A 22,249-nucleotide genomic window follows, 5' to 3' on the forward strand; every position below is an offset into this window, starting at 1 on the left:
CGATATATAATTTCATACTGCTGAAGCCTGGAGAAACTAGAGTGTTCATTAATTAAACCATACACTTTTGTTTATTACCATATTTGTGATAAGGGAACATTTAATCACATTTAAATATAAATATTTAACTTCACAAACATGATTTATCTGCCACCAACAGAATAATATAAGGTAGCTTGCCTTGTAACCTATTGAAAATAATGTAAATAAAAATAAAAGCTCTGACTTCTTTAACATTAAACTCCTTTGGCAGGGCTTCAGAAAACATCTTAAATCAACACAACCAACACATAAAAAGTAAAAAAGTGGATGAACAAAGGCCCTGGCACATGAACTGAACTTTAATATATAAAATATGAACTGTAAGTGCAAAATGTAAACATTGTAAACCCAGATTATGCTACATAAAATAATGTGTTTAAAACTAAAAGATCTGTGAATGACTATCACATCAAACTACTTTGGCAGGGAGGCAACAATCGTCATATCGTCGTAATCAACGTGAGTTTTATCACGATTAATAATCGTAATCTAATTATTGCCCAGCCCTATGAATGCAGTTGATTGGCGGGATTGCCGTGAACTGTGGATTGATCCATCATATTGATCTTGTCAAACTGAGCTAGGAAGATATTGGATATTCATGCTCTGTAATAAAGCAATCTTTAGCGGGGACTGTTGGGACGTTCCACGTCTTTGGATAGCCTTATTACGGACCGTGAATCATGTGCGTTTGTGTTTCTTATGTTATTTTATCATTGGTTCTCCTATGATCCTATGATTGTGTTTAGCCTTTAGATCGGTCGTGGCTTTCGCTTAAACCTGCTTCCGTAAGACAGTTATCGTAATTGTATTTCAAGCTGGATTTTTTTGATTTTAATAAAAAAAAAAGTTTTTAGCTCTTCTTTGCTGATAAACGTATGCGTACAATGAAAGTACAACATAAGCGCCCAGTGGAGTGGATTAAAACATAGAGACCCAGCCTCAAGCATCAAAAACAATACCAAAGGCTTATTGTAGTGTTTAGGATTATCCCACAGACGAGTCCTTGGTTGCTGATCAGATAACCCATTACTGGTCCTATGGGGGAAATTTGAGGTTTACAACAGCAGCAGCAAGAGAAACACCAGATAATAACAACATGAACATATCTAAAAACCCTGCAAGTTACTAACAAAACAAATAGGCAGTCAACTAGAAAACGTGTGTGTGGTTGTAAACAGATGTTTAAATATATATAAGACAGGTAGTGGTTGAATATGGAGAGTGGTGCGTCTCATAATTGATAATACCATTAGGACTATTGATCAAAGTTTTACATTTTGCATAAATACTAAAATAATTGATTTTCGCATTTGCAATAACATTAATATTGACAAAAAGAAAAAAAGTAAAATTGTTTGCTAAATCTGTCAAAAAGTTCAGGGTTTTACTGAAGCTTGAATCTGCATTATCTCCAATTACTCACAGAGGCTGCTTCCACCTGTCTGTTAACCGGCAACCCAGCGAGGTAGCTGCCCCAAGGAATATTGTTTATTTAAACCATTGTTACGGTTTCACGCCAGCATCGGGCAGTACATGCAAGTAAATGGGTTGTTGAGCTGAGATGCGTAATAAGATGTGGCTTATACAACAGAGCGGCTTATTTGAGGTATTGGAACATACAACCTTATTTTACCGCTCCTGCGGCTTAGAGAAAATGCAGCTTTATTTTTTAAGAATACGGGAGTAAGGGTTAGAAAGGCATTATGCTAAACATCATTCAGAGGTCTAGGATGATGGACTGTGAGGATAATCAACTTAGAATTGAAAAAAAGCAACGATCCATTAGATACAATACATTATGCATATAGATTTGCATTCATAGTTCACTAAGTGTTTGAATAACAAACGACCACTTGTTTTTTTTATGTGTGCTTGCCTGTGTTCAAACATGTCGAAGCATATGTGAGGGAATGAGAGGAAGAAAGAAAGAAAGAGAGAGGCTGGTGAAAGAGAGAAAGGGAGAGAGATGGATGGAGTGAGTGAGAGTGAGTGAGGGGGAGGGAGTGAGGGAGAGAGAGAGAAAGAGCGGGAGAGAGGGATGGAGTGTGAAATAGTGAGAGAGTTTGAGAGGGAGAGCGAAAGAGGGAAGGACTGAGGGAGAGAAAGCGAGAAAGAGGGAAACAGACAGAGGGAGGGAGGGAAATGAGAGACGAAAGAGAGAAGGAGGGAGGGAGAGTGAGAGAGCGAGAGGGAGGGAGAAAGAGAAAGTGACCATAGGTTATATAGCATATATCAGCTGCCTGTATCAGACTGGGGATAGCAAGAACCATTCCATCAGTTGTATTTGTGCTATGCGTTAAGCAGCGGGCCTCGGTACATCAATCTGAGGCTGGTGATAACAAGACCGGCCAGGGGTAGAGGCTGTTGCGTGGACACTGAAGTGTTGAGAACACTCGGATGATTGACTGACTCGCTAACCTGCCAACTAATCCACTATTGAGTTAGCCCCTGAAAGTGCATTTCAAGCACTGCTCCTGACGGAAGACATAAGGCTAAATGAATTAGGGCAGATTAACGCTGTTGTACAAGATGTAAATTGGCAGCTGTGTTGGGATTGAGGCGATGGGAAAACTGCATCAACAGAATGCAGGATTTACAATATTCTATGGGGAGTGTCTTACCGCAATACTTGTTTACGAGGGTAACAGCCCTTCTAGTAAGATTGTGTGCATAATTATGTGCGAAATGCAGCGTACCAAATGGAAAACACTGCTCACGTAACGAAGAAATTATTTAATTAAATAAATATCATATAACGTTATTATTTGATTTGCATACAGTCATAAATAGACAATAATGTTTAGTATAATTTCTAATTATAACAACAATAATTACCTTACTGTTAAATTATAAAAATGGACAGATAACACAATCAAATAATGTGCTCTACGGTGAGTGTGCCACAGCATGTTCCCACTAAACATTGGATGTCGGATAGACGTGCAAATTATGTCTATATCTGGTCCGTCGGTCCATGACTGATTCTGGACATCTATTTGACGTCCAAACTAGGTCCACTTTTTGGATGTCAAACCATGACGCAACTTGGACGTCATATTGACGTTCAACATTTCACCTTTGAACTGGGTACATATTTTGGACGTCATTTGGACGCCTATGACAGGTGCAGGAAATGTATCCATGATCCAAATGTATACATAATCCCACTGCCCAATGTGTCGTCAGAGTGACGTCTTTTCTGTGTCATTATTGGACGTCAAATTTCGGTCCACTGAAGGGGTTGTTTTGTAATGCCAGGCGACGTCTTTTTTTCGACTACTACCGAACTTCTAATATTGTCGTCCGTGGGACCTCCGTGTAAGGGCTATTTATAGTCCAAATGTGACGTGTTTTTTATACTACTTCTTAATGTTTCAAGATGTTTTCTGTACCATTCGTTTTCCTGTAGCTGTAGCATTTCACCTTTGAACTGGGTACATTTTTTGGACGGCATTTGGACGCCTATGACAGGTGCAGGAAATGTATACATTAATTTATGTTTTTTTGTTGTTATTTTACATTTCCTGGTTTATTTATTTTAATTAATCAAGTAACATCACGTTAACATACGTTAACACACAGCTTAATCAGATTAAAGCCATACTTCGACTATGCTCCTCATTTGGACTACTGCAATTGTCAGTTCACTTCGGGTCCATATCATTTCTTCGACGCTCCATTTAAATAAATCGCTGTTTCTCTTTTTCGACGGCAACAACCATAAACATATAAATAAAATAAATAAATTATAGAAGTCGTATAAAAAAGTCGTATAAAATGAGTCAAAATTTGATGTTGAAAAGACGTCCACAAACAACCACATTTGGACTATAAATAGCCCTTACACAGAGAGGTGCAACGGACGTCAACATTAGACGTGTGGTAGACGTCGAAAAAAAGACAACGCCTGGCGTTACAAAACAACCCCTTCAGTGGACCGAAATTTGACAAGCAATAATGGAACAGAAATGACGTCACTCCGACAACACATTGCGCAGTAGGTTATATCCTGATTCCAAGCTAGAACACAGACACCCAGCCTTAAAGCACCTACACAGCCCAGAGAGAGAGAGAGAGAGAGAGCGAGTGAGAGAGGGACCAGTCGCTGCCAGCTGCAACTGGGGTCAACTCAGGGGTCGCATGACAGCTGAACCCCCTTTAGGACACATGCAGGCAGATCACAGATAACCCAGAGAGGTCCTTGCTTCAAACATACTAAGCACAAAAGAGACTTGTGGCTTAGAGATAGGCCTTGGAGGAGATGGAGGACACCTCACACAAAAAAAACACACACACTAACACAGTCGCTCTACAGAGCGGATATAGAGATCTACATTGGTTCCTACTTTGGAAAAGGGTAAAGCTGTACAAAAGGCTAAAGCTATTGTATCCCTTTGAATCATGTATTGGCACGACATTAACAGAAACACCACAGATTCCACTTCCACTGGCATTGCACAATGTGAAAGTGGTTTACAGTTGATTGAGCTGCTCATTGATTTTCTGTGGGTTTATTATTGCATTCATATTGTATCACAGCTCGAGCGGGAAATGTGTTACTTGTGACTCTCAGACTATTTTGTAGAATAATGTAGTTGTCAGGAAGCAATGCTGTAGCATAACCAGCAATACGAAAACAACAGCGCTTTCAGGTACTTTATGCACTTCAAGCACTTCAGGACGCACTGCTGAAACATTAAGCTCCTTATTAATCAAGTGATCGTCGAAGATTAACGAGATTTCATTAATTAAATTAGTGTACAACTGAGCATAATACACATAAGGAGCACGTGCAAGCAGTTTAAAACAACATCTGTCAGAAAGAAATCACATGATTTCGGCAGACCAAGTCAAATTTAAAACGGTTTGGGCCTGTGGGAGTCTTAATGGGGGCGGGGGATGGAGAAAAACAGTTATGTTGTCAGACTAGGTACTGCAAACCCTTCAGAATATTCTGCCTTTGTCAACAAGGACATTGTATTTATGGTGCTTGTGGCTGGGTGGGGGGGTCATGATGCTGATGCAAACCCACTTACACTTGCACTTTTACAGTTGGTTTTGGGCAGTGTTGGTAAGGTGGCACTGGTGACGAGAGACGAAGGGTGGGGAGGGAGAGGTGCCCCCGGTGACTAATGCTTTCTCCCACCACCAACCCCCCTGGCCGCACGCTGGAGGATGAGCAGATTAATCACATCCCTGCAGCCTTCTCCTTGTTTGTCACCATAGTCTGGTGTTAGTCACTGACTCCCTGGTCAAACTCAATCGAATACGGGAGAGGTCTTGCGGACGGGGTCGCAGTACCTCCGCGACCCCCTAGGAGTCGCGGAGGTACTGCAGGGGGGGTCGCGGAAGTTTTGGTTGATTCAACTTTTTTTTTATAGTCCCCCATTGTGGACATTGTTGATCTTGGCAGGTATCAGTTTAATATGTTATGTTATGTTTATGAATGGCAGTGGCATGGCCACCCTACTCACTGTACCTTGCACATGTTTAAAATGAAAACATGAATATATGAACCTGTGTATTATTTGAATATCTTAGTATTGAATGCAAAATAACAAGGTACATTTATACATGGCACTATAGGACCAGTTTAATACAAAACACAATTTTATAAAATATATAAGTAGGGGGTCCACGCTCCATCTATCCATCAGTTTGGGGGTCCTTGGCCTGGAAAACGTTGAAGACCCCTGGACTACAGTCTACTCTACATAATCTTGAGAGTTTTTAAAAATCATTAGTTCGTGCTCAAATTAATGGTTAAACTACATAAATGTTTTTTTCCAATATGTTTGGCTTGAGACCTTGAATGTGCAATCATTCATCTGAGAAAGTTCTTTATGCACAGTGTTGCAAACACAATGAAACTATCAAGTAGCTGAGACTAAATAAAGTGAATCCCCCTCGGCCGTGACAACAGCAACAAAGGATGACAAATGTATTGATCCACTCCTGCTTATGAGGGCCTGGGCAGAGTCCTACCGGAGAACAGTACAAGGTCAGTTCTAGTGATGCATCGTCGGTCAATATACAGCCTGTCACGTGATCAGGGGAACAGCGTAAACCTTCTCATCCTATAACGATGGATGAGAAAATAGCAATGCGGTCGATCAGGGAATTCCGAAGATGTCATTGCTATTTCAGCGCTATTACTGGTTGAAGCCCGGTTTATTCAGACTACACCATTGAAAAATGGTGCAAGTCCAGTCGAAGCTATCTAGTGTTGCCTGAAAAGGTTAGTTTATTGCTGATAAAAATGACAAACTTTTATTATGATAGTATTATATACTTCATAATATACTCCAATAAATTTCAGGCCAGATTTGAAGAGGCTACTGCTCACTATAGTACTCTCTCATCCCTCTCGAATCTGCTACCTGTAATCAGGGAATCGGACTGAAAATTTAAATTCCACACTCAAATCATACTTCTTTACTCATTTGGCTCGTAGGAGTGTTCCTCAGCTCTCATTACCGCTAAATCGACCTGTTAGTTTACTTGTTAGTTAAGAGAGTTTTTTTCGTGTTCTTTGGGGGGCTAGGGTTCTGGGGTGGTATAAATATATATCCTGCAAAGCTCTATGAGACTGGGACTCTGGATTAAGGGCTATACAAATAAAATTGACTTGACCAAATCGACCCAACGCCACGCATTGGCCTTTTACAGAGTTATCGACAGCCACAGGACACCCACAGGCTGTGTTTATAGTGGCTGACAATTTGAACCTTGAAGAAAGGGCTACTGAGATTCAACAGATCAGCTTTCCTACGCAAGGTGATAACATGGTAGACCATGTTGACACCATTCCAGGAATGGCCTCCCCAACCTCAATTCTGCTGCTCCCTGCTCACAGGCAATGACTAAAGCAGGAAAAACCTGTGATGCGGTTCTTCTGATATTGGTCCGACCAATCATACTTTGCCCAACGTCATTGTTCTATCCACAGAGTGGATGGAATCAGACAAACATTAATGCAAAGAGGCCATACAGGGTCAAAGTTGAGTCCAACTACAGGGGCTCAAACACCAAAACATGTGGTCCGGATTAAAAACATCAGGAATTAGAAAAGGAAACCAACAGTGGAAGGGTCCGATCTCTCGCACATTAACCAAACCCTTCTACGTAGGCTGTCTCTTCTGTGGACGCTGTCTCTTCTATGTATGCTGCCTCTTCTATGTATGCTGCCTCTTCTATGGACGCTGTCTCTTCTGTGGACGCTGTCTCTTCTATGTATGCTGTCTCTTCTATGTATGCTGTCGCTTCTATGTATGCTGTCTCTTCTATGTATGCTGTCTCTTCTATGGACGCTGTCTCTTCTATGGACGCTGTCTCTTCTATGTCGTGTCTCTTCTATGTATGCTGTCTCTTCTATGGACGCTGTCTCTTCTATGTATGCTGTCTCTTCTATGGACGCTGTCTCTTCTATGGACGCTGTCGCTTCAATTTATGCTGTGTCTTCTATGTATGCTGTCTCTTCTGTGGACGCAGTCTCTTCTGTGGACGCAGTCTCTTCTATGGACGCCGTGTCTTCTATGTACGCTGTCTCCTCTATGTACGCTGTCTCTTCATGTACGCTTTCAGGATAACCCCTCCTGTGGATATGCAAAAGACCAAAGGACGTCCATGTTGGGTTAAACTCCTGCCGGTGCCCTTGACCAAGGCTGTGTGCAGCAGACATGGTCCCCGGCGCTGTACTGTGGCTGAACCACTGATCCGACTGCTGCTAGTGATGGTTAAACGGACCAGGACCCTTGCCCATTTGAAATAACTACCCAGAGGGGTATTAAACCTTCAAAAGGGATAATCCACATATAACACCTGGCACTCAGGGCATCCCCGGCAGATCACCCAAGGTGTTGGCAGACACACACACAAGATGTGTGTGTCCCTGAAGACCAAACCACTCTGCTTAAATGACTACCACCCCATAGCACTCACATCCGTCATCATGAAGTGCTTTGAGTGGCAAGTCAAAACCCACCTCACTTCCACACTGCATGACACCCTGGACCCACATCAACTGTTCAAAATTACCAAGGACTTAATTAAAAGATAAATATCAACATGGCAGAATGCAATAAAAAAAGTGAGTGTGTAGAGTTTGCTTAAAGTCTGTGGCAACCATAAGCAGCAGCACATCACATTTATTACAACATCTTAAACTGAGGCACGCAGCAAAATGGGAGAAGTGTGTTATTTATTTTGCTTTTGTTAATCATTATCATCCTTCAAATAAAATCCAAACTTAAAAAATATATATATTTTTCACTTGGAGAAAAAAATCAATTAAAATCAATAAACGGATTTGGTTTGAAAAAATTGGAGATTTTATTTTTAGACCAAATCGCCCAGCCCTAGTTCACGCAGATGCCATGCAGGCCCTGAGTATACTCAGGGATCACAGACACCCCAGCCGCAAACTGTTCCCTCTCTCACCTCCTGGAAAACAGTACAGAATAATCTACATCCAAACCACCAGGTTCAGCAACAACTTTTTCCCACAAAGCACAAGACTCCTGAACTCCGCAGCAATACTCCTACACACATCCCCCCCCCCCCCCCCCCCATCCCCGATTACACACATAACAAAATACATACATATATCCAGACACACAAAAAGACACACTCCATTCTATTTAGAACTATATTCTGACACACACGTCACCCATCTTACCACCCCTGGTGTGTACACTCCGAACAATACATCCCTTTAAACTAAAACCATTTCTTCTTGTTGTGGATTTGACAAATTAAGAAGTGTCACTTATTACCAACGTTTTCCCCCTAAAGGTAGTATCTGATCTGAACTAAGCCAACTAAGCCAGATGTTGATACTTTTCTGCCAGTAGCCTCAGCAGATAGGGAACCAAGTGTGCATTAGTATTGATTAGTTATCAATCATGTATACATATAAATATAACAGGTAACGCAAAATATTTATAATTGCAAATATTTTTATTCAAGCCGCATATTCATGAAAAGGCCAAAAGGAGATGAAAAGGAAAGAGAGGAGAATTTATAAACAGCCCAATGGCCCTAAACTCAGGGGCGTCTTCAAGAAAATGCACCTTTATCCCAAATCCCGGACATTTTGCAAATCCTGAAGAATGTAGCCGTCTCTAAAAATGCCCATGCATTAAAAATGAAGTTGGAGTATGCTTGCGAATACAGGAGTCCGCCGTAAGCGTGGGCACTTGACTGGAAAGGACTATTTTTACCGACTATGAATAGCGTGGATCTGCGGCGTATGACTGTGTATGAGTTTGTATGAGTTTGAATGAATGCGTGTGCGTGCAAGTGCGCGCGCGTGTATGTGTTTGTGTGGCTGTAGGTCAGGGAGAACCGAGGTGCAAGCCTGGTAAGGGATCCATCTAAGGCCCCAAATTGCTGCCGATCCCCGGCCAGCCAATGAAAGGTCATGTTTGAGCTCCCTGGATTAGCAATAGTTTTTCCAAAGCATGGGTAACATCCATGATAGGAATACAGTGATGAGAATAATGACAATATAATACAGAGGCTCCCATTTCCATGCGCTTAACAATGATTTCCTAAATTATGAGTTAACTATTTCAAGTTGTATAATGATGCTATATATTTTACCTTGCAAACACTGATACAGGTTTTAGATTAGTCTCAGTTTGCTAGCTGATTAATTCGTCATATCCAAAATAATAAGTATAAAACGGTCTTATGAACAGAACTTGAATCAGGTAATTTCCCTGAAAATAGAAAATAAATAATAAACAACCAACAATCGCTATTTGCGATTAACCTTGGTGACTCATTTCGCTCCAGTCATAGGGAGGAAAAGTATGTGTTGCATAATTTTTTCAGTGTCATTTCCATCTCAATTTGAAATTATAAGAATAAATTCATTGATCTCAGTAGTTTGAATAACATGCGACGATTGAGATGATTCAGAAAGACGGCGATGAATAGTGGAATGAATAAACAAATAGCTCCAATGAAACAAAGTAACTTTTTGGTCAGCATTAATTATATTCTCATCTTTGTTGAAGAATCAGCCAATTTTTGAACTTAAGTGCACCTAAAGTGCCGTGTTCCCCTCATGAAGAACAAGGGGCTGTGCACCGATTCATTCATGTGATTTAAAATGAACTGACAAGTTCTGCTCCCGACATGAAGCGAGGGAGAAGGTCTGATGCTCGCTCTACAGATTGGTACCTGCTGCATAACGTAAGTTCTGCTCGGGGGTACGGCGGAGACTTTATTAACAAAGATAAGAGAGCCAATAACACCCCATTGTAGGGGCAGAGATCTTGTCTTTAAACTGTAGCCATGGACAGCATTGTGTGAACTAATAACGTGTCTTCACAATGGGCCTTTACATGAAGGAGCCATTTATAAGAAAACAAACATGATGGACTGACTTCTCGAAATGACACAATTCTTTTTGCTGTATCTCGGAAGTCTCCTTGTCAGGCTGAGAACAAAACATGTGACACATGGGAAGGTATATAGTGTATTCAACAGCTCTTAATGCCACAAAGATGTTTTATATTGACTACTAAACGGGATGAACACTGGCGTAAAAAGGACGCTACTCCTTTTAAAAATTCATAAACCTCTTAAGCCTCTCGCATGACATCAATATTGTATCAAGTTGATTTGTGTTGAATGCATGGAAAGCCATTTCACTATATTCCCACAGTGAATACCTCAGATTTCCTTTTTTTTGTGACATTGACCTTTTGCCTTTTTTTCATCATGACCTCAAATAAAGTTTCCTTCCAACCGTTTATAAATAAGAACTATTGAACAGCACAAACAGGTCAAACATGATGTGCGTGGTCGTCTCAGTGCCAACAACTGGGTCAGAGGATCGAGGCGTGTCCATCTCGGCTTTCTCCCCCTGGGCGTTCTAATAAGCCTCTCTGTAGCACCGCCGGTTGCACTCTGCTCGGGAACTCACCCAGGACAGCATCTCAAACGGAAACCGGTCTATTATTAGTTCTGTTGGCGGATACGAGGGCAAGGTGGTTAGAAAGAAACCACACCAAAAATCAAACCGGACGCGGCGGGTTACGATGGACTTGATGAACACACGCCCTCTTCTCTACGACGGCTCCCTGCGAGGCTGGCACTGCAGAGACAGACGTGTTTAATTAAGACGTGAACTCGTGCTCTCTGAAAACCTATTCCTGCCATCGCTATTAATATGCTCCCACATTGTGTGATTCATCGTGTGTGTATCCTACTCTTGAATTAATCTCAGGATCTTGAATCGTCTGTTAATAACAGGATGACACTGTCATCCTATCACGAGGGCCCAAGTGTGGAGATGTGGTATCTGTGGAATCTATTTTGAATTTCATGCAATCAGACCTGTGACTGAAACAAGTGATGGCCTCATTCTTTTACCGTAATAGCACTGGAATACTAAATGTAAAACAGATATCAGATAGAATCTCAAGGGCCCATAATTCACACACGCAGCTGAAGGAAGGCTTCTCAGTAGGTGTACTTGCTCAGAAATTAAAGGTGTAGAAAGGCACCGGCGACGAAAACCAGATGCGGTCTGTTGAAGTATTGAGGAGCCCTTGAGAGACATGGCTCAGTTGTCATAGCCTTAACGTTTAGTTCTGTGCTTTGAGGAAAAAGATGAACCCATTTGAGAGGCACTGGTGGTGTTGGAGGTGGTTTTGGGGTGTCGGTGTCAGTGCCGGTGCGGGGGGAGGAGTGGTTGAGCTGTCAGTAGGGGGGGTTTTGGAGATGGATCAGGTAGTGGTTAAGATGTCGGTGGTGGTGGTTGTGGAGATGTTGGAGATACTGGTGCTGGTGTCAGTGGTGGTGGCAGTGGTGGTGGTGGTGTCAGTGGTGAAATGCTGTTGGCGGAGGTGGTGGTGGTGGTGGCAGTGGTGGTGGTGGTGTCAGTGGTTGTGGTGCTGTTGGCGGAGGTGGTGGTGGAAAAGGGGGCTAACACATGAGCAGAAAACAGGAATATAATTACATTACCATCCTCTGCTTATTATTATTTAAAATGTTCTCCCAGCCTTTTAACGGTGAGCTGGAGATTATAATGCAATTAGCCCCGTTTGTGAGGTCTCCAAGAGGACTTTGTGAAGAGGAACTGATGCTGTTTAGACATGCTGTGCAGCAGTAGCAACACACTGCACCTCCTGTGGGACCCACACATAACATCAGCAAGAGTCCCGCTCCCCTGGGGCCTGAGCCGGTCGGACAGGTCAAGGTGAGAATGGATGCATGACATTTGTTGAAGAAAAACAATCCATAAATAAAATTTAACAAACTGTGATTTCTCAAGAAGTTCTGTCGTTTTTAGTTCTATCGTTGGAGCTGATTGAGAGAAGTTGATGCGAAGAATGAACAATGCTGATCTACCTGCTGCCAATCCAATATCCATTCAGAAATGTACCTATGGTGATGCCGCTGGGGATGGCTGTGCTTGGCTGCAGTGCAATCAACATATTGGATCTATTGCCTCAATGACACATTCTCCTGATCAACCCAGTCTTCCATGCTCTGTGCACAACGCATCAAAGTCAAACCCTCCATCTCAGATTTCCATTATACTAATTGACATCCATTTGAAAAAGCCTATGAGTATAGAGATGCACGGCTTCACTATAGAAAGCAACAGCAAAGGAGTTTTCATGTGCCTTACTGCCCTTCTTTTTGTTGTATCAATCACCTGGGGATACTTATTGCTAACAATAGACAAACGCCTCCGTGCTGTCAGAGTTTGGCCCTTCAAGCGGCCAGCAACATGTCTGTCACAGAATGTGTTGTGTGCATGTGCGGTGGCAAATGACTGCACTTTGTTCACTGAATTGATGGATGGAGAAGCCTAGGAACCCGCTATTTAGAGTCTGGAGTCCGGCCGGTGAAGCAAAGGGGACTGAGGGATTACTTTAACCTCCTTTCTATAATGTGACATAAATGAAGACACATCTTTGATGAGGGGGTTCAGATTAGTATTCCAACACTACAACCATGGACATTATAGGGGTGATTATGCAGAGACAAAATATCCCTAGACTCCTAATTTCTCCGCAATATCTAGCATTCCATGGGTTGAATCTGAATTCATTTCTGTTCCATCAATACATACTTCCTTGCGTATTCATTAAGTTCCAGACAGTGGTAGGGCAGTAGCTAGCCTACTTATGAAAGCATAATAAATGCAGGTCCAACCTGCACAAATAGGTTACATCTGCAGTGAACCTAATATAAATAGGCTACATTTGCAGTAAATGTAACATATTTGTTTAGCCCATTTAAAGCGCAGTTTTCATGAAGACAAAAAAATATCTCTTCTAGTAAACGAGGAGGCATACTTGTTGTGTTGTACTTCACCCCGTTGATGTACTCGGGGCATGGTCTTTCTACCATCCGCCCGGTGCTGCTCCGCGGCCAGCAGGTCCCAATCTCATCCGTTGTGGCATTACAATATGAACCTTCAGACAGCAAACCAAATAAAAGAAAACGACGCTTAGACAGAAAGCGGTACATACGAATATCTAACACAATAAACCTCGACATACACAATTTAACAATGACCACAGCTTACCATCAATATTCAACAATGAAAATGAAATGTTTTCGTAAAAAGTGTCCTGGAAAGCGTCCATTAAACTACAGTTAAGGTCGCCGAACTCCCCCAAAATGATTTGATAAATCGTAGCATCCATCGCGATAATGGCTGTCCCAAATGTATCGTTGAAAGTGATGTAAGTCCGGGAGAGGAGGATGTTCACAACGGCCAGAAGTGCTCTTATGGGGACTCCCGAGCCTGTGTGTGGTGTCTGACGGCGGCAGAGCAAGCGCGCCTGTTTCGAACCACTATGACAAGACCTCAGCCAATCAGCGCCAAGGAGCCACTAATGCACGCGCTCCAGCACGCTCGCCATGTATACATACCGTTTAGGCGGCGAGTCCTAATCTGTTCAGAATCAGTTGAAATGCTCACTTGACTGTGTGAACGTTATTTCAGTTATTTTAAAAAGGGTAAAATGTTTAAGTCACATGTTAGGATATTTTTGGCAAACACACACACACACACACACACACACACACACACACACACACACACACACACACACACACACACACACACACACATACACACACACACACACACACACACACACACACACACACACACACACACACACACACACATTTATAAAATCAATAATAATATGGCATTATTTTTATATTATTATATGGCAGACCAAGCTCTTAAGGTCGACCACTCCTCAGTCGTTTTGTAGCAGGCTAGCAATAAGGTATGAGGTCGATGGAGCTCTTGAGGAAGCCTACTGGGTTAAATGCTATAAGCCAATTCTGAGGCCAAATGACACCAACCAAATGGGCCTATGTATTCAGAAGCCCTATAAAACACATTAGAATATGCTACACGTAAACCTCCTAAGATGGCACAATTTTATTGGTTCGCTATTTCGGGATATTCGGCAATATCCCATGATTAAGATCTCAAACTCGGGATATTGTTTTCATCGCAAAATGTCACACTTTGCAAGTGTTTCAGAGGGAAAAATATAAATAAATCCAGGCAAAAAGTGTTATTTTGTTTAATTTTTCTGGAGTGTTCACGTGTAGTATATATACTAAAACAATTATTCACCTCAGGCTCCGTGAATAGTTGGGATAGCCATTGGCTATCATAGCCATCGGCTATTCCCGACCATTTACTTCGCCTACGGCGAATTATTGTTAAATAGTGCATGATTAGGCTTGCACCGGCCTCATACTTAATACCCATTGAGGTGAATGAGATTTCAATGCCTAAGGAGATGAAAATGATATGTCTACAGCATGAAATCAAACATTTAGTGTATCATTACTGCAAGGAGATCTTTAATTCATTATTATGATTGTGGTTCTGATATGCTATAATTTGTGCTTCCATTCCCCCTGATGAAGTTTCATCCCCCTGGTAAATATGTGATGAGGTCATGATTACACACGTGGCCTCCAACATGTAAGACCTTTAAGAAGTTAATAAGGAGCACTTGGTCGTACGTGACTTTCAGTTCCATTTCTGGATGCGTAAGAATAGGAGAAGTGTACGTAAAGGTTAATTCAACCCCCCCACCCCCCACCCACCCCCAGGTCCTATTTGTATGAAGTTGCGTTGTTGGGGGGATCAGAATGCCATCCTATTACAGAGATCACCAGACCCATAACTGATTCATCACACTAATCGCATGCCGTGTTCCATTAAAGCTAATGAGAAAACAAATCTTTACTGATTGATTCATGCTGCAGGACGCATCATCGGACCTCAGGGCAGATACATTCATAAAACAAACGTGTGCATCTACAATTTGAAATCCATCTTGAAAATCTTCATTCTCATTCGTTTGATTCTGCAATATACTGTGGCGAGCAGCACAGGAAGGACGAGACGGGAGCCCAGGTTGAACCAATTATGCAGTTCCGTGCCCCATACACCGCACGACTACGGACTGCCTTTATTAACAACAGAACAAATTAACAAAACCCCTTCTGTCAACTGACAACCCCAATTCCCAGAATCCCCGCGGCTCCGGAACATGGCGCCCACACCCGTGGTCGCCACACAGCCCCCACCTTAGGGGTCAGACGTCCCGTCGACCCCAACACCCAACACATAGTCCCGATAGTTCAGGGGGTCGGCGCCGCCGCCTTGGCCCCTGCCAGCGGTGGCCCCGTTGCGGCGCAGCCTTCCTCCCTGGTTAGGACGCCCGTCTCCAACAGTCCCTAGAAGTCCTGGGGGTGTGGTCGGGGACCACCGCCATCGGGGCCCCCACCAGTTCCTGCCGTAGGGCGGCGCTGGAGCGCCGTCCGTTCACCCCATCCTCCGCCGCCCTCCGACGCCTGGCCCTCCGACGGCCACGCCGGCGGCTGGGATGGACTGGACGCTGTCCAGTCCGCCCGCAATCCTTGACCCACCGACACTGCTCCGGCTCGAGGTCCGGTGGCCTGGGTTTCCGGACCCGGTCCTTGTCCTGCCCGGACTGGAATGCCACTGGCATTGTGCCACGGGAGAGGGCTGCCCCAGCCGCGTCCACCCGGGCACCACAGCGGCGGCAGCAGTACTTGGCCGGACCACATTGGTCCTGGAAATCATCCTCCGTGGACGGCTGCAGGCTGGGTTGGTGGCAAAACTCCCGCTCCGCCCGTTCCGCCACCTCAAGAGCCACCTCGAGGTTCGTGGGCCCGGTGAGGCGGACGTGCCGTCCCAGCCGCGGCGGGACAAGTCCTTGGAGGAACGATTGAAGGGCTAGTTCCTCCCTAGCCGCAGCAGGGAAGTCGGGGTAGCCCCGCTGGGCGTACAGCAGTACATCCGCTGCGTAGGCCCCCAACTGTTCCCCCTCCCGGCGGCGGCGGCTGGTTAGCAGCTCCCGGCTGTCGTTCACGGCCGCCCGCTGCCCGAAACGCCTCTCCAACGCCCGGATCAAGGCCCGGAGGTCCCGTTGGTCCTCTGGGGCCAGGTCCAGGAGTGCCTGCACCGCCGTCCCCTCCAGCGCCAGGGCTAGGCGGACGACCGCCTCCCCGGCACCCCAGCCGTTGTGCCACTCAACAAGCCGGAACTGAGCAAGGTACGGCTCAGTTCAAGCTGCGTTGCCCAGGAGTACTTCGGCAGCTTCACCGCCGTCCTTGCCACCAGGGGGCGGTTGACCGCTGCCATTTCTCCGTCCGTGGGCCGCTGCGCTCCCACAACGCAGGGTGCGTCGGCGTCGGTAGGGGCTTCCATGGGCTCGACCGTCAATCCCAATCCTTTATCCGCGTGCGCAGGCCAATCCCACTTCTGACACCAATGTGGCGAGCAGCACGGGAAGGACAAGACGGGAGCCCAGGTTGAACCAATTATGCAGTTCCGTGCCCTATACACCGCACGACTACGGACTGCCTTTATTAACAACAGAATAAATTAACAAAACCCCTTTTGTCAACTGACAACCCCAATTCCCAGAATCCCCGCGGCTCCGGAACATGGCGCCCACACCCGTGGTCGCCACAATACTATATAAATGACATAATCTATTTATAAGTTATCTTACTACTATAATAGCAAGCCTGTCGCACCAGTTACTCAAGTTAGTCATGTGCGCATGTGCCAAGCAGCCTGCAGCTCTCTCTCTCACACACACACACACACACACACACACACACACACACAAACACACACACACACACAAACACACAGCACGCGCGAACGCATACATACACCGCAAGCACGCACATACACACCCTATACACACACCGCACGAACATACATGGAAACGCACGCACACACGCGCACACGCACAAACTTAATAATTGATTTGCAATTGATTTGCTGAATAATAATACCCCTGAGGTAGAGTAGTATCTCCGTAGGAAATGTAAATACCTTACATGTGAATGAGGAGTAGAAAGTCGGTATTTCTTAAATCTCACACCACTTCAGTGGGCGTGTTGATGACGCTTTTGCATGTTTCCATCTAAAAGGTGAAGCGAATCTTTAGAAAGTTCGCAAAAAGGAAATTTGAAAAATTTCTAACTGGTGACAGAAGACTTCAGTTAATTAAGTGAGTGTAAGTATTTCATTTTCCATTTACTGTGGTCGTTTGGTTTTATGCCTTGTGAAATTTTGATTTCAAAGGAAATTAGGTGCGTTTCCATCAAGTGGTTGGAGCGGAAAACTACATACATTCCAGGGCTTGTCATATCCTTTTGATAATAGCCTCTCTTAGGTCCTGATATATAGTGGAATTGCGTTGTTTTCCATCTAAAATAGCTGTAGGCCTAATGTTTTTTTCTTCGATGACAGCAAGGAGAAATTTTACCTCTTCAGCGGTCCACACCTATCATTCACATTGGCCATCTGTTTCATGGACGTATTTAAAGGATATATTGTACACATTTATAATTTGAAATTCATCGCAGCCTTTATACCACAGATACTCCAGGGTCTATAGCATATAACCTCGCTGTCCGATTACAGTTTAATGCATTTTCCATAATGTACCAGCTCTCGTTTTGAAGGCTGAACAGACAATTTGACTGGAATTACTTAGGTGTCCATATTTCAGGGATTAATGGACACGGTATAATTTAAGGATATGCAAACATAGACATCCTATGTCATATATATATATATATATATATATATATATATATATATATACACATAGGATGTCTATGTATACAAACGCTTCAAATATATATATATTGACGCTATAAGTTGATGTCGGCAGGGTTGCTATGGCCGGTCATTATGCGGAAATCGGAAGGATGTTGTCAGTCCTGTGTGTTCAATGTTTGCTACGTCACAGCTGTTTCGAAAAGTGTGTTTCCATCTCCCATTTTGTGCATTTACTCTCTTTCACATTTCTCAAAAACCACCTCAAGCGAGCGGATAAACTTTTATGCGAATTTTGGTGTTTCCATCACGTTTACTGATTCGATGCTTCAAATTTCACATAAAATCAGGGGGATGGAAACGAGGCTATTGAGTGGCCCCCTAAATGATAATCAGCCTGTTGCCTTTTGTTCGCAGAATGTTTAAAAAATATTTAAATGTTGGCACTGCTTTTAAGAGTCATTTGTGGTGAACGAATGTTATACCTTGTAACGTTATAGGCAAAATGTTATTATATTATGCTTTCGGAAATTTATTATCGACTGGGTTTCCATATGGGTTTAATCACAACTAGAGGAAATCTCTAGTTTCCATAATAAGAATGAACAACAGCTCAAATACTGAACTTTGTTAAAATGGATCTATGGCATTTGTCGTCCAAAAGCCAATATAAATGTAGAGCCATCAAAAAGTTTGTCTAATTGGTTGCCCCAATCAAAGTTAGGTTCTCCTCACTTTCTCCAAATACTGACGATGTGTTCGGACACCTTAAAGTCTGCCCTTACAACTCAAAACACTCAAAGCATCAAACAAATGCACAATATTATCGGAATATGTAAGTGAGCACTAAAGACAGTCAAGGCTAGTGAGTGTCTGAATCATCAGGTGAATAAGTTTGTTTGTGTTGCATCAGGAACAGTCTGTGAGAGTAGATACTCTATTCTGGGTTGAGTGCCCCTGCATTTGAGCAAATCTTTATTTCAGACCAGTACCTGCGAAACTCTGATGATCAGGGCATCTCTTCCCCGATTGGTTAAGGGGAATCCATCTCGCCCGTGAGTCACAGGTGTGTCACTGCAACACTTCCCAATAGTGGAGAAACTGGAGGGAGGGAGCAAAGAAGGAGGAGACGTTTTTTGGGGGGTTTAAATGTCATTGTGTGGTTTTAGTTTTAATCAGTGCTCATGGGGCTACTCAGTTCATTTGAGGCTGAACCCGAACGGACGGCGGCCCCCTGTGTGGCCCGGCCTGCCAGGCTGTGAGCGGCTGTGATCATTCCCTCCACTGGTCGCGTCCCTTGGCTTCTAAGTGAGTCTCGTTCCCTGCTGGTGCTTCCTATCAGCAGCCGCAGTTTTCAATAACAGTCGCATGGAGGCAAAGAAATGCCTTTTCTGGTGCCTGATCGCTCTTCAGCACGCATCCACAGATGGCTTCTCGATAGAGAATACGTCAGGTTTTTCTTTAAGAGAAATTAGTTGGAATGATATTGATATTGATATATAATGGTGTGCTTTTTTGTTTGTTTGCTTTTTGCCTTCATTTTGATATGTGACAAAGCATACAAATGCATATTAGAATTTCAGCTTCTGACAGGAGAAAATAAATAAACGAGTTAACGTCCAGCAGTGATCTATTTACACCACCAATCATTCAAAGCAATTAAATATACCTCTATTCTTATCTCAAGGCAGAGTTTATTTGGATGTAATTAGGATGCTAAAACAAGCTTATGTTTTCATTTTTATATATTTTAGTTAATCGTTCAAAGAAAAAGCTAATGGGGTGATTTGAACAACCAGGACAATCCCTCTTGTTTGTCCAGGGAATGCTGCTTAGTAAGGGTGCTTAATGGGATTCAAGGGGTGCAGCCTGACCTTCGATGTACCCGCAAGTTATTAGCAGTAGTGGATTAAAGCTAAACCTAACCTGACAGTTCGTCATCAATTTAACCTCCCTTGTGCTGTTATGGATTTATGTCTTCTGACGCAAGGCATCCACTTGAAGGCACGTCACGGTGACATAAATATAGAGGTGCGCCTACGCACTCGGTGGACGCAGTGTTTTTATCAAGCGTGCTTCTGACTTGGCTCCTTGTCCGAATAATAAAAGAGAGACAATTGTCATGCAAGCCACTGTGGACACTGGTGTTCTGGAGTGACCTCTGCTGCTTCAAACAGCGGCTGTCACTGAACACGGACAGTGTTATCGTGAAGACAGCTGAATAAAATATGCCCTACAATGGCAGTGGCCCTCAACCCCGGGGCGGTGAATTAATCAAAGTGGACCCAGCAGTTCAACAACCTGTCCACCTGGTCGTGTTAGTTTCTCTTTGACGGCTTGGGACTCCAAGCCAGTCTGGGGCCTTCCAGTGTTGCCCGCCTGAGCCGACCCCGAACGCCAATTCCTTTGTATCATTTATAATAACGAGCAGTCTTTTTTAATTTTACTAACGCCCTCGAAAGGAGGTGACCCACAGGCCTTGCTCACCTAGCGGCCATGTTGAACCAAGATGGCCACTAGTTGAATCAAGCTCATTACAGGGCGATGGGAATGAGGGTTAGCCGCAGCTGTTCTGCTCAGAGGATAAGCACAAGAGCTTGAAGGCTGCGCACGAAAGAGGCAGTCAGCTGTATGAGACCGTGTCTGGCGTCCTGCAGTATGTCTATATCTCAGCTCCCGGGGCGTTGGGTATGAAAAGATGAATAATGGAAGTGAATGTGTGTTGTTTTCTGTCAGCATCCTCTGTGCAAAGTAGTCCTGAGACTTTAAATGGAAAGGTTGTCCCGGCTCTCACTCTGACGCACTGTGTTGTACTAACACCAAATATCATCGCCTGCAGACCCCCGACTATAGGAGAAAAGCTAGGATGAAATGAACACTTATCTGCCTGGTATTATTTACATATGATTTATGTACAAAACAGATCCCCGAAAGGAAAGGAAAAGCCCCAGCTGGGAGCCTGCAGCCTGCTGTTCCACTGAAGATAAACAGGCCGTTAGCCCGTCAGCTAATGAGGAGAGACCAAGACACTTCCTCATGGTGCTCAACATACAAATTGGGCATGACAATTTTGAGGCACATTATAGAATCATTAAGTGTGTCCCGATTGCTTTGGCTGTCTCTCTTCATTTGTTTCTTAGAACATTGAACAGTGTAGATATGTTTATGTCTGTAAGTGTTTGTGTGTGTATCTCTGTGTGTGTGTGTGTGTGTGTGTGTGTGTGTGTGTGTATGTGTGTGTTCAAAAGTTTTGAAAAAAAAGTTTAGACACAGGATCTTCATCTGCCTAAAGCAGACTGCTGAAATGTATTGCAACGTATGTCCTTCACTCAAAAATAATTGACCACATCACTGTTACAAAAATCGTTCAAGGAAACCTATTGAGTGGTTCCACAGGCGAGGCGTTTCCTGCTGCGCTCTATGTCTCTTGTAGGAAGGCAACATTGTGCTTTGTGTGACCGAGAGTGTCACTTCGGATAGCCATGTATAAGAATAGAGGCGTTATAATGAGGCCGGTGTGTGAGTGTGATGGCTGGGTGGACTTCTGTTCTCCTGTCTGTGACTTTCACCCCTGAAATGAAAATAACGCCAAGTTCCCATCCTTATTTGTTACCATGTGTGTGTATGTGTGGGTGAGCGTGCATGTGTGTGCGTGTGTGTGCGTGTGTGTGTGTGCACGTCTGTGTGCATCTCTGCGTGTGTGTGCATGAATGGACAAATGTCAGGCAATATTGTAAAGAGCTTTGGATAAAAGCGCTCTATAAATGCAGTCCTTATACCATCCATTTAGTTGTAAATATGTGTGTGTGTGTGTGTGTGTGTGTGTTTGTGTGGGGTGTGTGTGCAGACGTGTGCATCTGCATGTATCTTAGGCACCTGGATCTGTTTGATTGCGTAACTAAATGTTTGTGTGCCTTCATTCTCATACATCCCTCCGAGGACTGCTTAATCCAGAGGCTTCCTTGTGCTGTGTTGCATCTCAAGTGACTAATCTGAGATGACCTTTAGTATCTGATGTTAATGGCCCGAGTCTAGCGGAACGCTTAACTGACTGTTTTGGTAGTGCGGGTGACAGAAGACTTCAGT

The 22,249-nt window shown here is 43.7% G+C and overlaps 1 protein-coding gene across 1 annotated transcript in view; it reads right to left on the minus strand.

The window, feature by feature from the left end:
• Positions 1 to 13,721, minus strand: part of LOC307085852 (corticotropin-releasing factor receptor 2) — a gene marked incomplete at both ends in the record, with an annotated part of 32,263 nt that extends 18,542 nt beyond the window's left edge. Inside the window, 2 exons of the mRNA XM_079750741.1 lie at positions 13,368 to 13,487; positions 13,601 to 13,721. Of these exons, the coding sequence (XP_079606867.1) occupies positions 13,368 to 13,487; positions 13,601 to 13,721 (241 nt within the window). The remainder of the gene's footprint in view (positions 1 to 13,367; positions 13,488 to 13,600) is intronic.
• Between the last annotated feature and the right edge of the window lie 8,528 nt (positions 13,722 to 22,249).

The sequence above is a fragment of the Pollachius pollachius genome, assembly GCF_949987615.1.
Source record: "Pollachius pollachius genome assembly, chromosome: 14".
Taxonomy (NCBI): Eukaryota; Metazoa; Chordata; class Actinopteri; order Gadiformes; family Gadidae; genus Pollachius; species Pollachius pollachius.